General features: G+C 45.0%; 1 protein-coding gene across 2 annotated transcripts in view; it reads left to right on the forward strand.

The window, feature by feature from the left end:
- LOC117361265 (spermine oxidase-like) overlaps nt 1–23938 on the forward strand; it is a 70607-nt gene that overhangs the window by 37199 nt on the left and 9470 nt on the right. Inside the window, exons 2-3 of one of the 2 annotated variants that reach the window (XM_033946364.1) lie at nt 13403–14608; nt 18967–19150. In XM_033946364.1, the coding sequence (XP_033802255.1) occupies nt 13422–14608; nt 18967–19150 (1371 nt within the window). In that variant the 5' untranslated portion in view covers nt 13403–13421. Of the gene's footprint in view, nt 1–13318; nt 14609–18966; nt 19151–23938 lie in introns of those variants that run through there. The other variant, XM_033946363.1, reaches the window with a different exon arrangement.

The following is a 23938-nucleotide window of genomic DNA, read 5'->3' on the forward strand; positions in this document are numbered from 1 at the left end:
CAAGGAGAGAGAGAAAGAAAGAAAGACAGACAGACAGAAAGCGGCCAAGGAGAGAGAGAGAAAGAAAGAAAGACAGACAGACAGAAAGCGGCCAAGGAGAAAGAGAGAAAGAAATAGACAGGCAGACAGACAGCGGCCAAGGAGAAAGAGAGAGAAAGAAAGACAAACAGACAGAAAGCGGCCAAGGAGAGAGAGAAAGAAAGAAAGACAGACAGACAGAAAGCGGCCAAGGAGAGAGAGAGAAAGAAAGAAAGATAGACAGAAAGCAGCCAAGGAGAGAGAGAGAAAGAAATACAGACAGACAGCGGCCAAGGAGAGAGAGAGAAAGAAATAAAGACAGACAGACAGAAAGCGGCCAAGGAGAGAGAGAGAGAAAGAAAGACAGACACACACATCTGTTCTAGCACCCGTTAATGTAACGGGCTTAAAGACTAGTCTGAAATATCTCACTTGGAAAGTAGTTTTTCTCATTGCTCTCACGTCTGCTCGCAGAGTCAGTGAGCTTCAAGCTTTAGTAGTGAGCTTCAAGCTTTAGTTCCTCCCTCCTCCACCCGACGCCACTCGAGCAGGAGGATTTGCCCTGCCCTGCTGACTTTGTGAGCCAGCTCTACTTCAGCCCATCCGAGGGCTGCAAAAGGCCAGCGTGACCCGGCCTCTCTTCAGCCCACTGCGGGCCGCCGAAAGCTTTTTCTTTCCGCTCCAGCGCCTCCAAGGCAGAGGAAGGAGGAAGCTTCCTCCATCGTGTTCCTCCTTCCTCCACCCGACGCCACTCGAGCAGGAGGATTTGCCCTGCCCTGCTGACTTTGCTAGCCAGCTCTACTTCAGCCCATCTGAGGGCTGCAAAAGGCCAGCGTGACCCGGCCTCTCTTCAGCCCACTGCAGGCCGCCGAAAGCTTTTTCTTTCTGCTCCAGCGCCTCCAAGGCAGAGGAAGGAGGAAGCTTCCTCCATCGTGTTCCTCCTTCCTCCACCCGACGCCACTCGAGCAGGAGGATCTGCCCTGCCCTGCTGACTTTGCGAGCCTGCCCTTATCCAGCCCATATTTTACTATTCTTTTCTGTACCATATTTTACTATTCTTATCTGTACCATATTTTACTACTGTCTTTGCCCCTGTTTAGAAGCTACACTTTTCTCTGTTTTTGCCTAGTTCAGCACCAAACTGTATCCTCAGCCAAAGGTTTCTTACCAGTCTCTCACTTTTTCGGCTGCCCCATTTCCCCTTGCACATCCTGGGCTACATACATACCTTAACTGTGCAATTCTCCCTCGTTATCCATTTATTGACCAAGTCTCTCTGCTCTAGGCACCACATGGAAAAAGCTTAGCCGCCTATTGTCCTCACTGATATAGCCCCCCTTAGTCCTAAAAAAAAAATAAAAAAAATAAGGCTCTCCCCCTACTTGCCCCTGCTCTTAGCCAGCTTGACTTAAATTTCCCCTGCTCCTTCCGCAACCAACTCTATTTCCCCGTGCTGCAGACTCTCTCACACCAACCACCCCACCATGAACCCATCCTTCTGGATCCTTCTCCTCCTACTCTGCTCACCTCTCTATCCTTCCCTCTATCTGAAACCTCCCTCCCCCAACCTACTCGACCCCGCTAACACCAATACTATCTGCCCCGGACTCAGAATCCCCACACTGATACGCACCAGAAACTCCCCTCCCAAGAAAAACCCCCGAAAAGTCAACCAAGATTCTCTAAAGCCTTCCCCCCTGCCAATCTTCCCAACACTGTCCCGGACTCTCTCACCCCAGTCCCGACACTTTATTCCAATGCCAGATCCGCGTGCAATAAGACCCAAATCCTGAAAGACCTTCTAGATGAGCTCGACCCTGGTTTTCTGTGCATCACAGAATCATGGATCGCCAAAGACGATCTATTCACACAAAACGAACTCCTCCCCCACGGTTACCAAGGCCTCTTCTCCCCCAGACCCAATCGAAAAGGAGGTGGTCTGGCACTCCTCTCCAAATCTTTCTTCGACGTCCAGCTCCTTGAGACGGGCACCCATGCCTCCCTAGAATATTTGCTTGCCTCAGTTAATGACGAACTCCGCGGCCACCCATTGGGCATCCTGTTATTATACCGACCACCCATCCCTTAGACCAAATCTTCCAATCTCGTCTATGAGACTATAACAAATGCTTTCCTTAAATTCCAAAGACTTCTAATCGTTGGTGATATCAATCTCCACCTCGACGACACCAATAACAATGATACGTCCGAATTCAACAACTTCCTTACCTCTCTAGGCTTTCCCTCACCCACCCCATCCCCAACCCACGAAAAAGGACATACTCTAGACTTTACCACTTTCATTGATCTTACCGCCTTCAAAACCTCAACCGACAACACTCGCTGGGAACAAGTCCCTTGGTCTGACCACTTCTTAGGGACTACCTGCCTCCCCATCTTCATGTCACATCTTCACTCCCCACCCCACTCCTCTCATTCCATAACCTTCCGCAAAAAAAACCTCGAGCAATCTATTCTGGTCCAAATTCCTCAACAAACTCTCCTCAAACCCTAGATCTACAGACCCCGAATCACACTGGCACAACTGGACCACCCTCTCCGAGTCCACCTACCACTTCCTTGCTCCATTAACCACCAAAACCATCTCCTACTCCCGAAAGGCCCCCTGGTACCTACCTCTTCACAGAGAATTGAAACAGAAATGTCACGCTCTGGAGCGCAAATGGAAAAAAATCTAAATCCCCCTCTGATAGACAGACCTGGAGGGCTAATATTAAATTTTACAATTCAACATTAAAAAAAGCCAGGAAAAACTTCTTCGGAGACAAGATTTCTAGATCCAACAACCAGACCAGTGCGCTGTTCAACATCTGGCGCTCACTAACTACAAAAAATGACCCATCTTTGCTCCCACCATCTCTATCAGCCGATGCCCTTGCAAATTTCTTTAATGAAAAGGTTACCACCCTAAGAAGCTCCTTCCCTCCCACAGTCTCCTATAATTCCCTGACCTCTATTGATCTCAACCCTACCTTACCTGTATCCACCCCCATTCCTGCCGACAGATCCTGGACCGCCTTCGAGCTTGTCTCCGAACTGCAAGTCTCCAAACTCTGCCTCAAACTAAAAACTTGTAAGTGCACTTTGGACCCTTTCCCCTCCTACTTATTTGAGAATATCCCTACACAGGCCATCGCTTCCCTCACCAAACTTATTAACTCTGCCCTAACATCGGGCCTTTTCTCCCCCGACATGGGACACATTTCATTGTCCCCTCTACTGAAAAAGGCCGACCTTGATCCCTCCATTCCATCAAATTACCGTCCTTTAGCAAATATCCCTCTCCTAACCAAACTATTAGAATCCATCATATCCACCCAACTCTCTTCCTACCTAGAAAGATTCTCTATCCTCCTACCCCACCAATTCGGCTTCAGACCCAACTTCAGCACCGAATCCCTCTTGGCCTCACTAATCTCTAAGGTGCAACAACTCCATTCTCGCAACAAATCTGCTGTTCTTCAATTCGACTTCTCCGCAGCTTTTGATGTCGTTCACCACGACATCCTAATCTTCCAACTCTCCGAAATAGGCATAAGCTCCACTGTCCTAGATTGGTTCTCGAAATTCCTACGCTTCCGCTCCTACACCGTTAACACAAACGGTACCTCATCCCCCCCCTGGAAGCCGAAATGTGGAGTCCCGCAAGGCTCACCCTTCTCCCCTATCCTTTTCAACATCTACATGTCCTCTCTGAAACTCCTTCATCTATCCCCCCTAGAAACTCTCTACTCCTACGCTGACGACATCCTCATCCTCCTCGAGACCGACTCAAACCTCGCTGAAAACATATCCTCATGTATTACGAACCTCCAATCCTGGGCCCAATCTGTACAAATGAAACTAAATGAGTCCAAAACAAAACTACTTTGGCTTGGCCCTATTTCAGATCATTTACCCACCTCCATCCCACTACCTTCCGGCCCCACTCTTCAGCTTGAGTTTTCAAGCAAAGTCCTAGGCATCATCTTAGACTCCTCTCTCTCCTTCAATGATCACCTCAACTCCCTGGTAAAAAAATGCTTCTTTAGCCTCCATATGTTGAGGAAAGTAAGATCCTGCTTTCATCATTCTCACTTCGCCATCCTCGTTCAATCCACCATCCTCTCTAGACTGGACTACTGCAACTCCATCTATATAAGCCTAACTAAGAAAAACCTCCACAGACTTCAGCTAATTCAGAACGCCGCGGCCAAGCTTATTTTCGCAAAAGGCAAGTTTGATTACGTCTCCCCACTCCTCTCCAAGCTTCACTGGCTCCCAGTATACTCCAGAGTCCTCTATAAATGTGCCTGCTTAGCCTTCAAGATTCTACATGGCATCCTTCCCCCCGTTATCCCACTCCTTTGGAATTCCTCTAACCCACTCTCCTCTAGATCCTCCCAAAAACTGAAACTATCTTTCCCATCTACAAAAGGTATATCCCGCGCAGGAAAACTTGGAACATCCCTCCCCTTTAGAACCACAGAACTCTGGAACAACCTCTCATCCCCGCTCAGAAATTCTAGCTCCTTCCAATCCTTCCATAAACACTTGAAAACTTGGCTCTTTTCAAAAATCTAATCACCCCCCGTTCTCTAGTACCCTGTCCCTCTCTATCTTCTCAGTCCCTCTCCTATATCCATCTTTGTAGTTCCTTTCCTCTCAACCTCTGTAAACCGTGCCGAGCTCTGCGCTTGCGGAGATGGTGCGGTATACAAACCTAAGGTTTAGTTTAGTTTAGTTTAGCAGACGCACCTTTCACAATCTTCCATCATGACAAGGTGGTCCTCCTTACTCATCCTAAATTCTTACCTAAAGTGGTGTCAGAATTTCATCTCAATCAATCCATTGTACTTCCAGGGTCTTTTTTTACAAAGCCTCATTCTCATCCTGGAGAAACAGCTCTTCATACTCTTGACTGTAAGCGTGCTTTGGCTTTCTGCTTGCAAAGGACAAAGCCACACAGATCTGCTCCTCAACTTTTTGTCTCCTTTGATCCAAACAAGTTGGGACATCCAGTTTCCAAGCGCACCATCTCCAACTGGCTGGCTGCTTCCTTTCTGCTATGCTCAGGCTGGACTGCATCTACAGAGTAGAGTCACAGCAGCCATGGCGGCATCTGTAGCTTTCCTTAGATCTACTCCTATTGAGGAAATCTGCAAGGCTGCCATTTGGTCCTCGGTTCATACATTTACCTCTCATTATTGTCTGGATTCTTTCTCCATACAGGTTGGCCATTTCGGCCAGGCAATTTTACAAAATCTATTCTCCTAAATTGCCAACACTCCCACCATCCCATTCTGGTTAGCTTGGAGGGGAAGAAGAGGCAGGAGACCACGAGGGAAATTGGCGAGAGTTAGCTCTGCCCACCCTGACGCTGACCACTGAAGCTCCCCCTTAAAAGGGGAAGGGCCAACCGAGCAGAGTCCAGCCGAGCTTGGGCAGGCAAGCAGGAGAGAAGCAGCATTTGGAGAGTGAAATAAAGGGAAAAGGGAAGCAAAAGGAGTGAAAAACAGCAGGAGAGGGGAAGTGGAGGCAGGAGACCACGAGGGGAATCGGCGAGAGTTAGCTCTGCCCACCCCCGACATCGACCACTGAAGCTCCCCCTTAAAAGGGGAGGGGCCAACAGAGCAGAGTCCAGCCACCGCTAAAGCAGAGCAGAAGGAGGACACAGCAGGCACAAAGGACACACAGCCAGGCAGACATAGAGGATAGCAGGCGCAGAGGACAACCACAGCAGACCCTGAAGGCATCCACAGCAGACAAGCAAGCAGGCAACAATGGAAGCAGTAGATGGAAGCAAGATGTTGAGCTACCCAGTTTTCTGCACCGTCTGCCTTATGTATGACTACCTCCCCTCTGGGAGGTGGTCTTACGTATGCACTTGATGCAGAGAAGTGGAGAGCCTGAAGAGACAAGTCAGACTCCTAGAGGGTAGAATACTGGAACTCGAGGCACTTCAAATAGCAGAGGAGGGAGACAGAGATGCAGAGAACTTCAAGACAGGGGAAGCAGAGAACAAGACAGAGGACACCATAGAGGAAGAAGTCCGAGAGCTGGAGAAGTTCATAGAGGAGGCATACAGGGAGACCGTGGAAAATCACCAGCAACAGTGGAACTGCCGAAAGACACGTACAGAGATTGTGGACCACCCAATGGAAAACTACCACGAAGAAATGAGTGTCACAGCAACGAGAACGAAGGATACAGACCTGCGACAAGAGAGATGGACATACACCAGGGACACAGACCTGCGGCTGGAGAATCAAGAGAAGATAGAGTGGACAGCAATCGTTGTGGAGGACTCTATCATCAGACAAGTCGACAGCCACATAGTGGGAGGAAGACTGGACCGGGAGCCAAGGTAGTAGACATAGTGAGCCACATCGACAGGATCATTGACAGTGTGGAAGAAGAACATAAGAAGTTGCCTCCACTGAGGCAGACCAGAGGTCCATCTCGGCCAGCGGTCCATCAGGCCCACTGCCTGAACAGTGGTCGCTGACTAATTTTACCATTTACCTCTAATCCTATCCCTATAACCTATACGGCGGTGGTGATCCATGTGGGGACGAACAACGTGAGCAACAGGAACTACAACAGGTAAGTACTGAAGGACCAGTTCCAGATGCTGGGAAGGAAGCTGAAGATCAGAATGCAGAGGATAGCATTCTCGGAGATCCTGCTGGTACCCACGGCTGATGAGAAGAGGCAGATGAAGCTACAAGCAGTCAACGCATGGATACGGCGCTCGTGTGAGGAAGAAGGATTCCACTTCGTGCGCAACTGGACGACGTTCTGGGGGAAGAACAAGCTATACAGGAAGGACGGACTCCACCTCAGCAGAGACGGAACGAGGTTACTTGCAAGCAACATCAAGAGAGAAGTTGAGAAGTTTTAAAACTAGGAAGAAGGGGAAAGCCGACAGTCGACTGAGAGAGAGTCGATGGTTCAGGAACCAGTATACTCGGAGGATACCATGCAAGTAGATAGAGGGAAAGACTCACCTAATTACAGACAAGACTGATCGAAAAGGACAAAAGAGGGAAGGAAATGTAACAAAGGAATAGGCCGCAAACTCAAGTGTATGTACACGAACACAAGGAGCCTAAGGAACAAGATGGGTGAATTAGAAGATAACGTGGACATCATCGGCATCACAGAGATATGGTGGACTGAGGAAAACGTCTGGGACACTGTGCTACCGGGATAAAAACTATACCGCAGAGATAGAGTGGCTCAAAAAGGTGGGGGCATTGCCATATACATCAAAGAGGGAATTGAATCTACTGGAGAGAACACGCCACAATAGATGGATAAGTTAGAGTCTCTATGGGTCAAAATTCCAGGAACAAATGGACTGGAAATGAAGATCGGCATCTACTACCGACCCCCAGGGCAGTCCGAAGAAATTGATGGAGAAATGATGGACAACTGCAAGGGAGGCAATGCAGTTATCATGGGTGACTTCAACTATCTGGGGATAGACTGGAATCTAGGCACTAAGGAGACCAAGTTCCTGGATGCTGTAGGCGATTGCTTCCTGGAACAACTTGTCAAGGAAAATACTAGAGGAAATGCAATTCTGGATTTCATTCTAAATGGCCTCAAGGGCCGGCACAAGATGTAGAAGTAGAAGGGACGCTGGGAAACAGCGATCACAACATGATCCGCTTCGATCTGGACGCAGGGGAGAAACATCGGTCCAAACCAACAGCCCATGGCACTGAACTTCCAAAAAGGGAATTACTAAGAGATGAGACTCATGGTAGGGAAAAAGATTAAGAAGAGGATAAGCACTGTAAAAATGCTAGAGCAAGCTTGGTCCCTTTTTAAGGACACAGTCACCAAGGCGCAAAATCTACAAGGGATCAAAGAGGAAAAAAAACAAAGAACCAGCGTGGCTCACTGTAGAGGTGAAGGAAATGATCTGAGACAAGAAAACTTTGTTTAAGGAATGGAAAAGGTCAAAAACGGATGAAAACTGGAACAAGCACAAACAACATCAATGCAGATGCCATAAGGCGGTAAAAGGGGCCAAAAGAGACTACGAGGAAAAAATAGCCAAGGAGGTGAAGAACTTCAAGCCGTTCTTTCGATATATTAAGGGGAAACGACCCACGAAGGAAGTGGTGGGACCGTTGGATGACCATGGAATAAAGGGAGCGCTAAAGGAGGACCAAGCAATCACTGACAAACTGAACACATTTTTGCATCTGTATTTACCGAAGAAGATGTACACAGCATACCGGAACCCATCAGGCTATATGCTGGAAACGAAGACAGAAAGCTGACAGGATTGACGGTCAGTCTAGAAGAGGTGTGTAGGCAGATTGATAGGCTTAAGAGCAATGAATTCCCGGGACCGGATGGCATCCATCCGAGGGTCATCAAGGAACTGAAAGGGACCATAGCTGAACTGCTTCAACTAATAGCCAATCTGTCGATCAAATCGGGAAAGATACTGGAAGGTGGCGAATGTTACGCCGATCTTCAAGAAAGGTTCGAGGGGAGATCCGGGAAACTACAGACCTGTAAGTATGACCTCGGTACCAGGAAAGATGGTAGAGTCACTGATAAAGGACAGCATCATTGATCACCTTGACGGACAAGGGCTGATGAGGACCAGTCAGCACGGTTTTAGCAAAGGCAGATTGTGTTTGACGAACTTGCTGCACTTCTTTGAGGGAGTAAACAGACAAATGGACAAGGGTGACCTGGTAGACATTGTATATCTGGATTTTCAGAAGGCGTTTGACAAGTTTCCTCATGAATGACTACTTCAGAAAATTGCGTGCCATGGAATCGAGGGTGAAATACTCACGTGGATTAAAAACTGGCTGAAACATAGGAAACAGAATGGGGGTAAATGGACAATGCTTGGACTGGAAGAGCATCATCAGTGGAGTGCCGCAGGGCTCAGTGCTTGGACCCATGCTCTTCAACATCTTTATCAACGATCTGGACATTGGTACGACGAGTGAGGTGATTAAATTTGCGGATGGCATGAAGTTATTTAGAGTAGTGAAGACACAGGGGGATTGCGAAGATCTGCAATATGACATAATCAGACTTGAGGAATGGGCATCAACATGGCAGATGAGGTTCAACGTGGATAAGTGTAAAGTGATGCATGTTGGTAACAAAAATTTCATGCACGAATACAGGATGTCCGGGGTGGTACTTGGAGAGACCTCCCAGGAAAGAGACTTGGGAGTTCTGATTGACAAGTTGATGAAGCTGTCTGCGCAATGCGCGGCAGCAGTGAAAAAGGCAAACAGAATGCTAGGAATGATAAAGAAGGGGATCACGAAAGATCGGAGAAGGTTATGCCGCTGTATCAGGCCATGGTGCGCCCTCACCTGGAGTACTGCGTTCAGCACTGGTCGCCGTACATGAAGAAGGACACGGTACTACTCAAAAGGGTCCAGAGAAGAGCGACTAAGATGGTTAAGGGGCTAGAGGAATTGCCATACAGTGAAAGATTACAGAAACTGGGCTTCTTCTCCCTCGAACAGAGGAGATTGAGAGGGGACATGATCAAAACATTCAAGGTACTGAAGGGAATAGACTTAGTAGATAAGGACTGGTTGTTCAGCCTCTCCAAGGTAGAGAGAACGAGAGGGCACTCTCTAAAATTGAAAGGGGATAGATTCTGTATGAAAGTAAGGAAGTTCTTCTTCATCCAGAGAGTGGTAGAAAACTGGAATGCTCTTCCAGAGTCTGTCATAGGGGAAAACACTCTCCAGGGATTCAAGATAAAGTTAGACAAGTTCTTTCTGAACCAGAATGTCCACAGGTAAGTCTAGTCTTAATTAGGGCGCTGGTCTTTGACCAGAGGGCTGCCGTGTGAGCGGACTGCTGGGCACGATGGACCGCTGGTCTGACCCTGCAGCGGTAATTCTTATGTTCTTAGGTCACCTACATGTGAGAATATGCTGCCTGCGTGTTCTGGGATAATAATAATAATATTAACTTTATTTTTCTATACTGCCATAGTCAAATAGTCAAACTGACTTCTAGGCGGTTCACATAGAAAGAAGGCTGGACAATCAGCGAATTGCAAAATGCAAGAAGAAGGATGTTACATAGTAAATTGGAGAAGCATGAATATATGAGAGAAGAAAGATGTTACATAATACATTGGGGTAGAAAGGGGAAAGAATACCTGAGAGAGGTCATCTGATTAAGCAAGGAATTTGTCAAATAGAGCGGTTTTAATTGATTTTCGGAATGTGTTGTAGGTCTGTCTGGCTTTATTTATGTGGTTTCCCAGCCAGGATTGCTGTCTGTTGGCTTGGAACATGAAGGTTCTGTCTAGGAAGGATTTGTATTTGCAGCCTGTGATCTTTGGGTATGCAAAGATGGTTTTGTTTCTGGTTGTTCGTGTGGGGTTGTGTAGAGTGAAGTGAGTTTGCAGGTAGGAAGGTGCAAGGCCCCAGACTTGTTTGTAGCAGATACATGCGAATTTGAACAGTATTCGCGCCTCCACAGGCAGCCAGATATTCTCACAACCCACCCACCTCCCCTGGTTGGCATCATAGCTAGCTATCTGAACTGAGGAGACTCGCGCCCTACGTTGGGCGGGAAGGCACCTGCACATGCGCGGTGCGGCAGTCACAAACTTTCTAAGGTTCTTCAAGCAAGTCTGCTTACAAAGCTGTCCGCATCTGGGTTCCGTGGATGATATCACCCACATGTAAGAATATCTGCCTGCTGTCCCTGGATAACATCTGTTACGGTAAGTAACTGCTTTTTGGTGTCATCTGCAAAGAGGCGAATCTTACCCGACAACCCTTCAGCAATATCGTTTATAAAAATGTTAAAAAGAACAGGCCTAAGAACAGAACCTTGAGACACACCATTGGTAACATCCCTTTCCTCAGAGCGATCTCCATTGATCACTACCCTCTATCGCCTTCCACTCAACCAGTTCTTGACCCAGCCCATCACTTTGGGACCCATCCTGAGGACACTCAGTTTATTTATTAGAAGTCAAAGGCTTTGCTAAAATCTAAATACACCACATCTAGCGCACATCCCCTATCCAATTCTCTGGTCACCCAGTCAAAGAAATTGATCAGATTTGTCTGACAAGACCTACCTCTAGTGAATCCATGTTGCCTCTTGTCCTGTAATCCACAGGATTCCAGAAACTTGACCATTCTCTGTTTTAAAAGTGTTTCCATTAATTTGCTTACAACAGAAGTCAGACTTGCCTTCCTGTAATTTCCTACTTTCTTACTTCCACTTTTGTGGAGAGGGACCACATCCACCCTTCGCCAGTTCTACAGTACCACTCCTGACTCTAGAGACTTGTTGAGAAGGTCAGTCAACGGAGCTACCAGAACTTCCCTAAGTTCCTTCAGCACCCTAGGATGTACACCATCTGGCCCCATTGCTTTGTCTACCTTTATTTTAGTTAGCTCCTCACGAATACAACCCTCTGAAAATCAATAAGGGTCTATTACTCCTCCATTTCTATTCAGTCTTGTCTTCTGCAGTCCCGCTCCCGGCGCTTCAGCTGTGAACACAGAATAGAAATATCTGTTAAGCAATTTGGCCTTTTCTTCATCAGCTTCTACATATTCCTCCCCCTTCACCTTTTGAGTCTCACAATGCCACTTTTGCACTTCTTCCTATCACTAATATATCTAAAAGATGTCTTGTCTCCCCATTTTACCGTGTCAGCTATTTTTCTTCCATTTGCATCTTTGCTTTCCTGACTACAAGACCAGCCTCTCTTAATTTTTCCAGATATTTTTGTCTGTCTTCCTCTTTCTGTGATCTTTTGTAGTTTATGAGAAACAAAGTGGCCTTCTTTTCCTCTTACTTTTACTTACATGCCTCACAAAAAGGTTTGTCGCCCTTACAATCACTCCTTTCTGTTTTGCCCACTGCATTTCCACTCCTTCCAGACATTCCCATCCAGACAATAATTCCTTAATGTAAACCCCCATCCGAACAAAGTTAGTTTTTTAAAAGTCTAGAACCTTTGCTTTTGAATAAGCCCTCTCTATACCCATCGTAATATTAAACCGTACCATGCAGTGATCACTGGATGCCAGATGATCACCCACTGTAACATCAGAAACACTTTCTCCGTTTGCAATAGGGATACCCCAATCAACATCCGGCATGTTAAAATCACTTATTAGCAAGACTTTCCCTTTTTTACATATATTCTGAAAGTCTACTATTAAATCTCTATCTACTTCTTCCATCTATGAAGGAGGCCTGTATATCACACCAATGTAAATATATTCACCATTCCCTCTTTCCAAATTGATCCTTACCCTGCAGATCCTGCAGTTGTGTGGCTTTAATATGTTCAACATATAATGCTATTCTTCCTCTTCTTCTTACCCTGTCTTCCCTGAACAGATTATAGCCCGATATAACTACATCCTAGTCATGGTTCTCTATGAACCATGTCTCTGTGATCTAAACTGTCTATAGAAGGGAACCTACAATTTAGCTTTTCTCCCCAAACGTATCATCAAAGCTCAGAGCAAAATAATGTATACTTACCCAAAAATATGTCTTCTACACTTATCCTTTCAGAAAGAGAATGTCCTCTTCCCTCTTTCTCTCTTCCCAGAAAGCCAAGCATATACATGTATACCAGATGTCTGTTCCCAACTTCTCCTCCCTCTGGGACCTCTCTTACTAATTGAAGTCCTTGCAGAAATACTCTTCCCTAAGTCAAGCAATGATGGGCACTCTGGGATCTGTAGTCTTTTGCACTTGTTCAATGTCCTCTGTTGCCCAGGAGCATACTAGCACTCCTATGTAGGGAAAACCCCTTGATCTGTCACACGGTCCTATTTAGTGATGTGGTAACCCATTTTAGTAAATCTATCCCTTAGGTACCTTACTCCCCCTTTTATCAAGCTACACTAGAGGTTTTTTTTAGTGCAGGCCAGCGAGGTAAGTGCTCCAATGTTCATAGGAATTCTATGAGCGTTGGAGCATTTACCGCGCCAGTTTGTACTACAAACCTCTAGTGCAGCTTGATAAAAGAGGCCCTTGGTTAATTATCTAAGGTGAATTTTAAGCTGATCTTTCTTTGACCATCTACCTAAGAGCAAATTGACAAAAGGAAAGAGAATGTAAAGTACACTGTAAGGTTTTTTTAAACTATATGAAAGGTAAAATTAGTCCCAATGAAACAATTCCTATTTGACTTGCACCTTGCAGGCAGAACACCTTAGTATGATTGGGGAATGCTGTAATTTGCTGACAGAGTGGACTTGGTTTATAATTTTGTTAGATTTGTTGGTTGAATGCACCATCAAAATTATTCCACTCTCTTTAAATTCTCCTGTAATACTGTTCAGTGACCCTAAATGAAGAGAGCTCTTCTCTCTTTTTTTTTCAGGATCCCGTACTTTTCAACAATGGCTTCAAATTTCCTGTCCAGTGATCCTCAGATAGTCATCATCGGAGCTGGCTTTGCTGGCTTAGCTGCTGCCTCCACTTTAGTTAAACAAGGGCTGAAGAAGGTCGTGATTTTGGAGGCAATGGACAGAGCAGGTGGTCGTGTTCAAACACTGAGACCTTTTGGAACTAATATAATTGAAATGGGGGCCACCTGGATTCATGGCCAAAAGGACAATCCACTTTATCAGCTAGCTAAAGAGGAGCAGCTTTTGGCAGAGGAAGGTCTGCATGTTGTCTCATGTCTTCCTGGTGCTGTGACTCCACAGGATTACTTCTTCACAGAGCATAGTAAGTTGCTGTCCTCTGACAGTGTGGAAAAGATCACTGACTTTTTTGGGAATCTGATGTCGAAAATTTACAACCAGGACTTCAAGTCTGACTGCAGCTCCTGGTCATTAGGGGATTACTTGGACCAGGAATTTGTGGCATCTGGCCTTTCAGATTTAGAAGATGCAAACATTGTCTTTGAGTGGTGTAAGAGAGATGAATGTACTGATGAAGCTTGTAATTCTTTGTATGAGTTTTCTTTGAGTCAGCTAGGACTGTACACCCCATTGGAAGGTCCATTTTTGAACTACCTGGGAAAAAGAGGCTACCAAGCTGTCATAGATGTCCTTCTCAGGAATCTTCCAGTCAATGTTCTCAAATGCAAAAAATTAGTTAAATTCATCCACTGGACAGATTCTCCTGGGGCAAACAATAAAAGCATTTCTCATCCTGTGAGGGTGATATGTGAAGATGGCGAAGAATTTCTGGCTGACCATGTCATCGTAACAGTGTCTCTAGGATGTCTAAAGGAGAGAGCTCAAAGCATGTTTGAACCTTCTCTTCCCCAGGGGAAGCTGGAAGCCATTGTCAAACTGGGCTTTGGGACTGTTAGCAAAATATTCCTAGAATTTGAAGAGCGTTTCTGGCCAGAGGACTGTATTGGAATTCAGTTGTTGTGGGAGAAGGGGCCTGAGAACAAAGATGTCTACAATGCTATGAAGCAAAATGAGGGTTGTAACGAGAAGTGGTTCAAAAAGATTGGAGGTTTTGATATGGTGGCTTATCATGACAATGTTCTATGTGGATGGATCACTGGAGAAGCTGCAGAATTCATGGAGACACTGCCAGAGAAAGAGGTTGGCGAAGTGTGTGTAAGGTAAACCCTCAGAATGTACTGGAAATGCAATGTACCCTAGCTCTTAAAACAGAGAAAAGATGTTCTAAGGATCCAGGTTTCAGTGTAATTGAGATAAAACTATTTACAACACTTAGCTTTAAAGGTTACATGTTCTGTAAGGGGGGAGGTGAAGACAGTACCATACCAGCCAGTATTCAAACAGATTGAAGTGAGAAGGAGAGGGTTAGGTCCACCTAAACCGCTGATATCCAGCATTACTTCACTGAAAAGGCCAACTAGACTGTTGGGGGTTGGAAGGATGTTTGGAAAGCAGGATTTTTCAGGGGCTGGGAGGGGAATCTTGACACTAAAGAAAAAGAGTTATGCAGGTCCTGGTTGATATTTAGCTTTTGAGCTGTCCTAATTTGGCTGAGTTAGCTTAACCAGCATCCACATAACTGCTGGTCCTCCTCAATGTTGTCCCTTGCCCACTTTTAACATGGTCTGTCAGATGATGTTCAGCAGCATTGCCTGGTTTAATGTCAGTGAATATTGGCAGTTGGGCAGCTCACTGCAATGTAAGTAGGTTGGAGCCTCTCCTATAGCGGTTGGTTAGTGAGGTAAAATTCCTAGACCAAATAAATGACTGACAAGAGCAGAACTATTGTATATGGGATGGGGGATAAGACTTTACATACCATCTTTCTGTGTTTACAATCGAAGCAGTTTACATATTATATTTTGAACTTGGAGCAATGGAGGGTTAAGTGACTTGCCCAGAGTCACAAAGAGCTACAGTAAGAATCAAACCCAGTTCCCCTGGTTCTGAAGCCACTGCACTAACCATTAAGCCGCTCCTCCACACCTTATTGGCATGTAGGACTTAGCTTTAGAGGTAACGGTGTTGAGACTGCTGGGAATCAATGATCACAACATGATCAAACTTGAGTTAATAACTGGAGTGAAGACTATAAGGAAATCTAATGGTAACTGTGACTTTATTTTTAATCCTACTCATGGTGTTTGCACTGCAGTGGCACACACTGAAGGAGCATGCATAAGGAGCACATCATGCTTCTTAGGTGAACAAAAAGGGGCAGGTGACAAGTCTTTACCTAAAGGCACTTTTTTGCTCGGCTAGCTTATTTAATGCCTCTCAACAACTTGCTGTTTGCCTCTTAATTATTTTTTCTTGGAGTTTGTTTGTTTTTTTGCCCATGTTCTTTTTCCCACCTTTTGGAACTCTTCAATGAGTTTTTCTAGCTCCATTCTAGTTTGTCATGACTGACTCTCCTCCTCTTGCCAATGGCTATTCTTCAAAAGAGAAATTAATAAACTTATTCATTGTTTCCTTTGTCATTCCACACTTCAGTCTGAACTGCCTCACTCTGTTGGAGTTTAGTTATTGCCAGTCCGTATGTTAAAAATCTGTTCTTTGGACTTCCAGTGGTGCAATAGAGCAGAGAGGAGGATGATATCTTTGTTTCCATTTCTCCCTCTATCATCTGCTCATAAACAGTAGAGCAAAGCTTACCTCCTTCCGAATATCCACCTTTTGGCAGTTGATATCTCTTTTCAGCCACTGTTCCAGGAGTTCCTTTGCTTGATGGCATTGAAATTGATGAAGATAGACAAAGAGAAGATGGTGGAGAAAAGTGTACCTCAATCATCCCCACTGAACTCAGAATGAGCAGCTGAAATTATGGCCGACATTAGAGTAGCAATGGAGCCTACAGTGGGGAAAGAGCTGTAGTTAATTTTAGATAACTGGATTCTATGGAGTAGTATTTCAATGCCAGGTGGTACAGCAGTGAGTGGGGAAATGCTGCAGACAGTAGAGCGGGAACAGCTACAGTGTTTGGAGGACAAGTGGTAAAATTGGAGAACCTCTCCAGAAAGAAAAATCTCCTAATGACTATTATCCGATGCTGCTCATCCATGTTAATACTAATGATATTGCTAGGTACCCCTCTGGCTCTGGGAGAGAAGGTGAAGAGTCGGGTGCAGAGGTTTCCAGGAGGGAAGGCTTAGCACAGCCATTATAGTGGGAGATTTGATCATTAAGCATGTAAAAAGCTGGGTGGCAGATATCACGCATCACCTGGATAAGATTTTAGATAGTGCTGGGGAGGAAACTGCTGCCTTGGTACATGTGGGAAAGGAAGTAGGGAGGTTCTGGAAGCCTAATTTAGGTTCTTAGGTAGGAAATTAAAATCCAGAACCTCCAGGGTAGCATTTTTAGAAGTGCTCCCTTTTCTACACGTTGGACCCAAGAGGTAGGCAGAGCTCCCGAGTATCAATGCATGGATGAGGCAATTGTGCAGGGAGGAAGGTTTTAGATTTCTTGCAAAGGCAGCTAGAAACTGTTCTTTTATTTAATTGCCTTTCAGTTAAATAATAGTGCCTGATTAAAAGATGGAGGTATAGCTGGCATCATTTTTCACTTTAGAAACACAGCTAACAAATAATAATAATAATAACTTTATTCTTTTATACCGCCATAACCAAAAGTTCTAGGCGATTTACACTAAAAAGAGCTGGACAATCAGTGAAATACAATAATACAGTAAAAAAATACAAATATTTGTAAAATAGAATTTCAGTAATAAACTTATCGAACAAAGTGGTCTTAATTAATTTCCGAAAACTTAAATAGGATAACATAGCTTGCTGAATACATTTACCTAACCAAGATTGTTGCCTACTAGCTTGAAATGCTAAGAAGGTCTTATATCTACACCCAGACCTCAACTGCTCCTTGTCCTGAAAAGGTGCTGAGTGAAGATCTGCTAAGCTAGGGGAAGAAAAACTCCTTTGGAACATTTTACCTGCTAGCATTCACACTTGGGAAAAGGTAAAACTTGGGCTTCAGTAGGTTATTTCATTGTCTTTATTTTTTACATTTTTTGTTTATAGCAAAGTTAGTTTAGGCCAGGGGTAGGCAATTCCGGTCCTCAAGAGCCACAGGCAGGTCAGGTTTTCAGGATATCCACAATAAATATGCATGAGAGAGATTTGCATCTCAAGGAGGCAGTGCATACAAATCTATCTCATACATATTCATTGTGGATATCCTAAAATCCTGACCTGCCTGTGGCTCTCGAGGACCGGAATTGCCTACCCCTGGTTTAGGCAACAGTGTAGCCTTTAGAGTCTCTGTTAGGGTTTTTATATACAAAAGTGTTTTAGTATAGATTAGTATTTTAGGTTGCATTTCAGAGCATAAGATAAGATCAGATTAGGGTACAGATAGCAGTTGAGGAAAGTCTTTGGGCTAGATTCACAAAGCAAACCGATCGGTTTGTGACCCCTTTGCGACCAGATTTCCCTCCTGTACTATTCACTAACCTCTCCTGCGATCCGCTTTGAATCCATGCATGCAAATGAGGGGAAACGCATGCAAAGTAGGCAGGGTTGCGATTCACCAAACAAATTTGGGACACTGATTGGGCTGGCTGATCAAGAATAGAAGTGACTGCTGGGGACCAGTCGCACACATCTCTGCCGACTCGCCTGCTCCATTGCTGCCGTGCAGATAGACAATGCTGTGGAACAACATGGATATCTGCTTGCCTCTTGCAAAGCTAGCATTGTCAAGGTGGACATATTGCAGAGGCCTACAGTACATGTGACCAACTAAGCTACTTGCATGAGATCTTGCAAAACCAACACGTTTCTGGTACTGTGGCGGAACTGCTGAATCATGGTCATGCAGTGCCCTGCAAAGATGATCTCACCTTTCTGGGATTAAGGCGAGAGACTTTCCTTAACCTTCTTAGAACAGGGGTGTCAAACTCAATCACATAAGGGGCCGAAATCTAAAACATAGGCTAAGTCGAGGGCCGAATATTTGATTAAGATACTTAGGGGTCCTTTTATTAAGGTATGCAATTTTGCTACCCTTGCTACTGAAACCATCTCTGTAGTATTTGTAGCCTCTCTTCTGTCTTAGTGAGGGCTGATGTGTGTTCCCTCTAACAACTTGGTAGATAAGAATATATGCCTTTCATTCTTCCAAGTTGCATAACTTGTATATAATTCTGATTCACTCATATGTTTACATTAGACTGTATTGTAAATAAAAGCTATTTTTACAAGGCCTGGCTCATTGCTGGTCTATGCAGGGTTAGAACTTAGATCTGGGGACTATAATCCACAGTCCTACCTAATACCATTGCACTGTGTCCTGGTTCCTTGGGATCAGGAACCCTTTAGGCGTCCCCTGCACAAGTGACTCCTTTTCAGCTTATCAATTTGCTTACAGCTTGGCTTGGTAAGGTTTTCAGATGAATCAAGTTGCAGTTGCTCCAGTGCAGGTGAGCAGGGTAATGTTGGTTTATCAATTTGTAGTTTCACAGAATGTGATATACAAATATTCCTGCTGTTGTTTTCTACAGGTTGTTAAAAACCTTTACTGGCTGGTCAGTTTCCAGCCTGAGGAGTGTCTTGAAATCCACATGGCATAGTAACCCCTATACCCGTGGCTCCTACACTAATATGCCTATTGGCGTGGATGCAGTAAAGGAGCAGAAGGCCTTAGCAGAACCTTTACCATCGGCTCATCAGAACAAGAAAATAAGAGTAGGTATTATATCTGTGTCATCTTCAAAACCCTGTCTACTCTGGACTCCTGTGTCTCTTGAAGCTTGTGGCTTTCTCATACTCTCCCTTGAAAAATTTTCCCTCTTTACCTTTCATTCCCTTTGACCACTTTCTCTCCCTTGTTGTCCTTGCCTACTTTTTTCTCTCTACCATCTCCTTCTGTTCTCTCTCCATATCTTGTATATTCTCATCTTCCATGTTTTAATTCATCTAATTCATAGTAGCATAGTATCCATGGCATCTGTTTGTCTGTCTTGATTGTGAACTCCTTTGAGCAGGGACTGTCTCCTTTGCGACTCTGTATAATGCTGCATACATCTGGTAGTGTTATAGAAATAATAGCAGTAGTAGTAGATAAATACTTGCAATAAAATAAACTTATAGCATATTATGCAATATAACATTTTTTATTTTGATCTGTCCTTGCCATTTTCAAGGCACAGACTGTAGAAACCTCTCCTGCATAGACATACTCCTCAACTACTGGAGTTGCCATTAAGACCACTCTAGCCCATCCAGATTTGTCTAGTCACAATGGGGCCACAGACAGTAGAAGGCTGCCAGCATTGGTCTTATTTCCCAATTATTGGAGTTACCGTCTAAGCACCACTAAGTTTTATTTCCACATGGGAATCCTTTGAGTGTTTCCCACACATTTTTAAATTCTATTACCATTTTCATCTCCACCACCTCCTATGGAAGGGCATGCCAGGCATCCACTACCCTCTTCATGAAAAAGTACTTCCTGCCATCAGTGGCATAGTAAAGGGGGAGGGGGGGGACGAGCCGCCCCGGGTGCCGTCTTAGTGGGGATGCCAGTACCTCTCCACCCCCCATGCTGCGCTCATGCCCTCCCTTTCCCGCCTCCCGTACCTCTTAAAATCTTCACCAGCGCAAGCAACTACTTTGGCCTACTGCTTGTGCCAGCCTGGCTCCCTCTGAAATCACTTCCAGGTTGCGGGGCCAGGAAATGATGTCAGAGGAAAAGCCAATGCCAACATGAGAAGCAGGCTGGAGAAGCTGCTCGTGCTGGTGAAGATTTAAAGAGGTACAGGGGTGGGAAAGGAGGGCGTGAGTGTGACGTGAGGGGCATGGAAGGAGCGGAGGGGGGGCATCATCTACCCTCGCTATGCCACTGCCTGACATTACTCCTAAGTTGATCCCCCTGCAACCTCCATTCAAGTCTTCTAGTTCTACCGCTTCCCCTTTTCTGGAAAAAAATGTGCACATTAATACCTTTCAAATATTTAAATGTAAGTATATCACTCCCTATACCTCCTTTCCTCTTTTCAGTTCCTTGAGTCTTTCTTATACATTTAGGATGAAGTTAAGAGGTGATAGGCTCCGGAGTAATCTAAGGAAATACTTTTTTACAGAAAGGGTGGTAGATGCATGGAACAGTCTCCCAGAAGACATGGTGGAGACAGAGACTGTGTCTGAATTAAAGAGGGCATGGGATAGGCATTTGGGATCTCTCAGAGAGAGAAAGAGATAATGGTTACTGTGGATGGGCAGACTAGATGGGCCATTTGGCCTTTATCTGCCATCATGTTTCTATCTTTTTCATTGCTTTTCTCTGAACCACTTCATGTCTTTTGACATCCTTAGTGACATAACAGCCTCCAAAGCTAAACACAATACTCAAACACAAACAAATTTAGGTGCGTGCCCAATTTGAGCGCGCAACTTAATTGAATAATGAGCCAGTTAGCACTGCTAATTGGCATCTTATGCAAGTAGCACTAATTGGATCTAATTGAAACTTATGCGTGTAAATTTAAGTGCACCTTCAAAAAAGGGGATGTAGCCAGGGGAGGGTTATTGACATGTCCAGGGGAGAGTCTTGGCAGATCAGAGGTATTCCTCAAATTTATGCATGCAGGTATAGAATAAGGAGATCCCTGCCTAATTTAGGGGCTGGGATTTACTAAGGTGACTGCATTATTTCTGGGACAGTGCTGAGAATAAGACTGCCTTGAAAACTTCTGAAAGCTAAGTTACTCAGAATTTCATATTCTGCTCTTAACACTGATTTTTAGCATTATACCTGCTTAATTTCTCTTCTCCTACCTGTTTCATTCTTTATATATACCGAATATGTCGAGATCTCCATTTTCCCCCCAAAAAGGAGGAAAAATGGTTGACTCAAAGTCAGGCGGCTTAATATTCAAGTGTCCTACCCTGCCAGGTTCTGCACTCAGCCCCCCTCCCTGCCCTGCACTCAGTCCCATTCCCTACCAGGCTGTGAACCAAGCCCCCCTCCCTGCCAGACTCTGAATACTGTCCCACCTTTCATCCCTGCACCCTCTTCCCCCTAAAAAGAGCCAACCTCATCAGTGATGTCACAATAGCTTGATTATCCCTTACTCCCCTCTGCCCTCTAAACCTACCAGCAGATTAACCCTTTCCCTTAACTTAAACCACCTAGTGGTAGGCCGGGACAGGAGGAATCCCTCCCATCTCCTGCCCCGGCAGACACTAATAATTACCTCCTTCCCTCCCTCGTGTACATGTTCCCTGGTGGTCTAGCGTGTATCCTGCGCTGAAATCCTCCTTTGTAAAGGTAGTAGCCAGCTGCACATCTGGGCCGGCACGCAGGAGCGAGCTTTTTGTGCTGGTGGCCAGCCCTGCACCGCTCCATGATAGGCTGCTGTGAGACCCGCAAATCCCGTGAGAACTTGCAGCAGCCTATCAAGGAGCGGTACAGGGCCAGCTGGCAGCACGAAAAGCTCGCTCCTGCGTGCTGGCTCAGGTGCTCCGCTGGCTACTACATTTACAATCTTCAGGAGGATTTCAGTGCGGGATACATGCTGGACCACCAGGGAACAGGTACGCGAGGGAGGGTGGTAATTATTAGTGTCGGCCAGGGCAGGAGACATGAGAGTTCCCTCCTGTCCCAGCTAAAAACAGGCCTGCAGGAAGTCCGGGAGGGTTTCGGGTGGTCACTGGGGGATGACCCGAATATAAACCAGGACCCCCATTTTTGGGCCAATTTTTTGGCCGCAAAATCCCAGTTTATATTCGAGTATATACGATATATATAATCTCTGTCCTCTGCTAAATCATATTTCCTCTTCCTCCTCATAGGAAAAAGGGTAAGACTTATAGTCCCACCCACCCTCCCCTCACCTCACCCTTCCCAGGGATCATTGCTCATATATAGAGAACAAATAATCAAGACTACTCAAATCAATTCACTTCCCAATCAATCAAGATGACTTCTATTCAATGCAATCACTGTGGTGCTTTAATTTCAAGACACACTATTTGGAGGCTTAAGGCTTGCCCCATCTGTCTTCAACTTGCTAGTATTACGGAGGAACTCTGCAAACTTAGACAGGAATTGAATACAATTAAAGCAGTTTCCATCACTCCACAAAACCATACCAACTTACCACCTCTATATCAAAGAATAAAACCACCCAGGAATAAATGGGTCACAGTAGGCTTAGGAAGACTGCGACATGTAACACAGAAACAGCCACCTTCACAAATATTACCTCTACAGAATTCCTTCGCTCCTCTAGTGCACTACAATACTCAAGAAAACAGAAGTGAGGTGGGACTGGAACCAGTGAATGTAACTCAAGAGAGAAAGCGCACCCTTAGCACAAATAAAAAAAGCCTAAAACAGAAAACTATTGTTGGGGGAGTCCATTATCAGATGCATTAACCTTGGAACACAGGGCAAGGAGACCAAAATAGAGAAATGTCTTCCAGGATCCTCAGCTACCACGAGTTCCAGGCAAATACTGACTATAATTAAGGAAGAAACTAAGGATTCTAACATCGATGTTGTTGGGAACAAATGACCTGGCCAACAACTCCACACTTGCAACGCAGAAAGCTTTTCGGGAGCTTGGTGAGGGCTTGAAACCTTTTGGTGAGGGCTTTTTCTGAAATACTGCCTGCATATAGAAAGGGAGAAAAAAGAGTAAAAAACACAGAGGATTTCAATAGATGGCTCAAAGCCTGGTGTCATCAAGAAGGCTTTAAGAACATAGGTGGATGGGGAAATACATGGAAAGACAAGAGACTATATTGTAATGATGGCTTACATCTTACTATAGCAGTAAAAAGAATCCTTGCTGAGAAATTTAGACAATATGGCTCAAATTCTGTAACAGGCGCCTAAGGTTAGGCACTTATTTTGGAGGTGCCCAACTAGATAGGCACCTATCTAAATTGATTAACAAGCTCAATTGAGCTTTGTTAATCAGCACTAATTGAAACTTAGGCGCCTATCAAGAAAGAGCGATTATGCAATAAGGCGCCTCTAAAAATTTAGGTGGCCTTCAAAAAAATAGGAGGTAATCAGTGGAGTGCCGCAGGGCTCGGTCCTGGGCCCGATCCTATTCAACATCTTTATAAGAGACTTGGCAGAAGGGCTGCGAGGTAAAATAACATTATTCGCCGATGACGCCAAACTAAGCAATGAAGTGGGCAAAAGCACAACAGACATAAATTCAATGTCCGACAACATGATGCACGACCTACTCCTACTGGAGCGCTGGTCTAGGTCCTGGCAACTCAGCTGACGTTCATGAAATATAAAAATACTCAAGAAGAGGAGTACAGAAGGACTACCAGGTGAAATTGAAAGAAGTCAAGAGAGACATCTAGCAAAAGCGCAAGTGGAAGAGTAAATGGCTAGGAATGTAAAAAAGGGAGACAAAAAATTTTCAGATATATCACAGAAAGGAAGAAGATGAAAAATGGAGTTGCAAGACAAAAAGATGATATGTATCGATATATGGAGAGTGATGA

The sequence above is a fragment of the Geotrypetes seraphini genome, chromosome 5, assembly GCF_902459505.1.
Source record: "Geotrypetes seraphini chromosome 5, aGeoSer1.1, whole genome shotgun sequence".
NCBI classification, from domain to species: domain Eukaryota; kingdom Metazoa; phylum Chordata; class Amphibia; order Gymnophiona; family Dermophiidae; genus Geotrypetes; species Geotrypetes seraphini.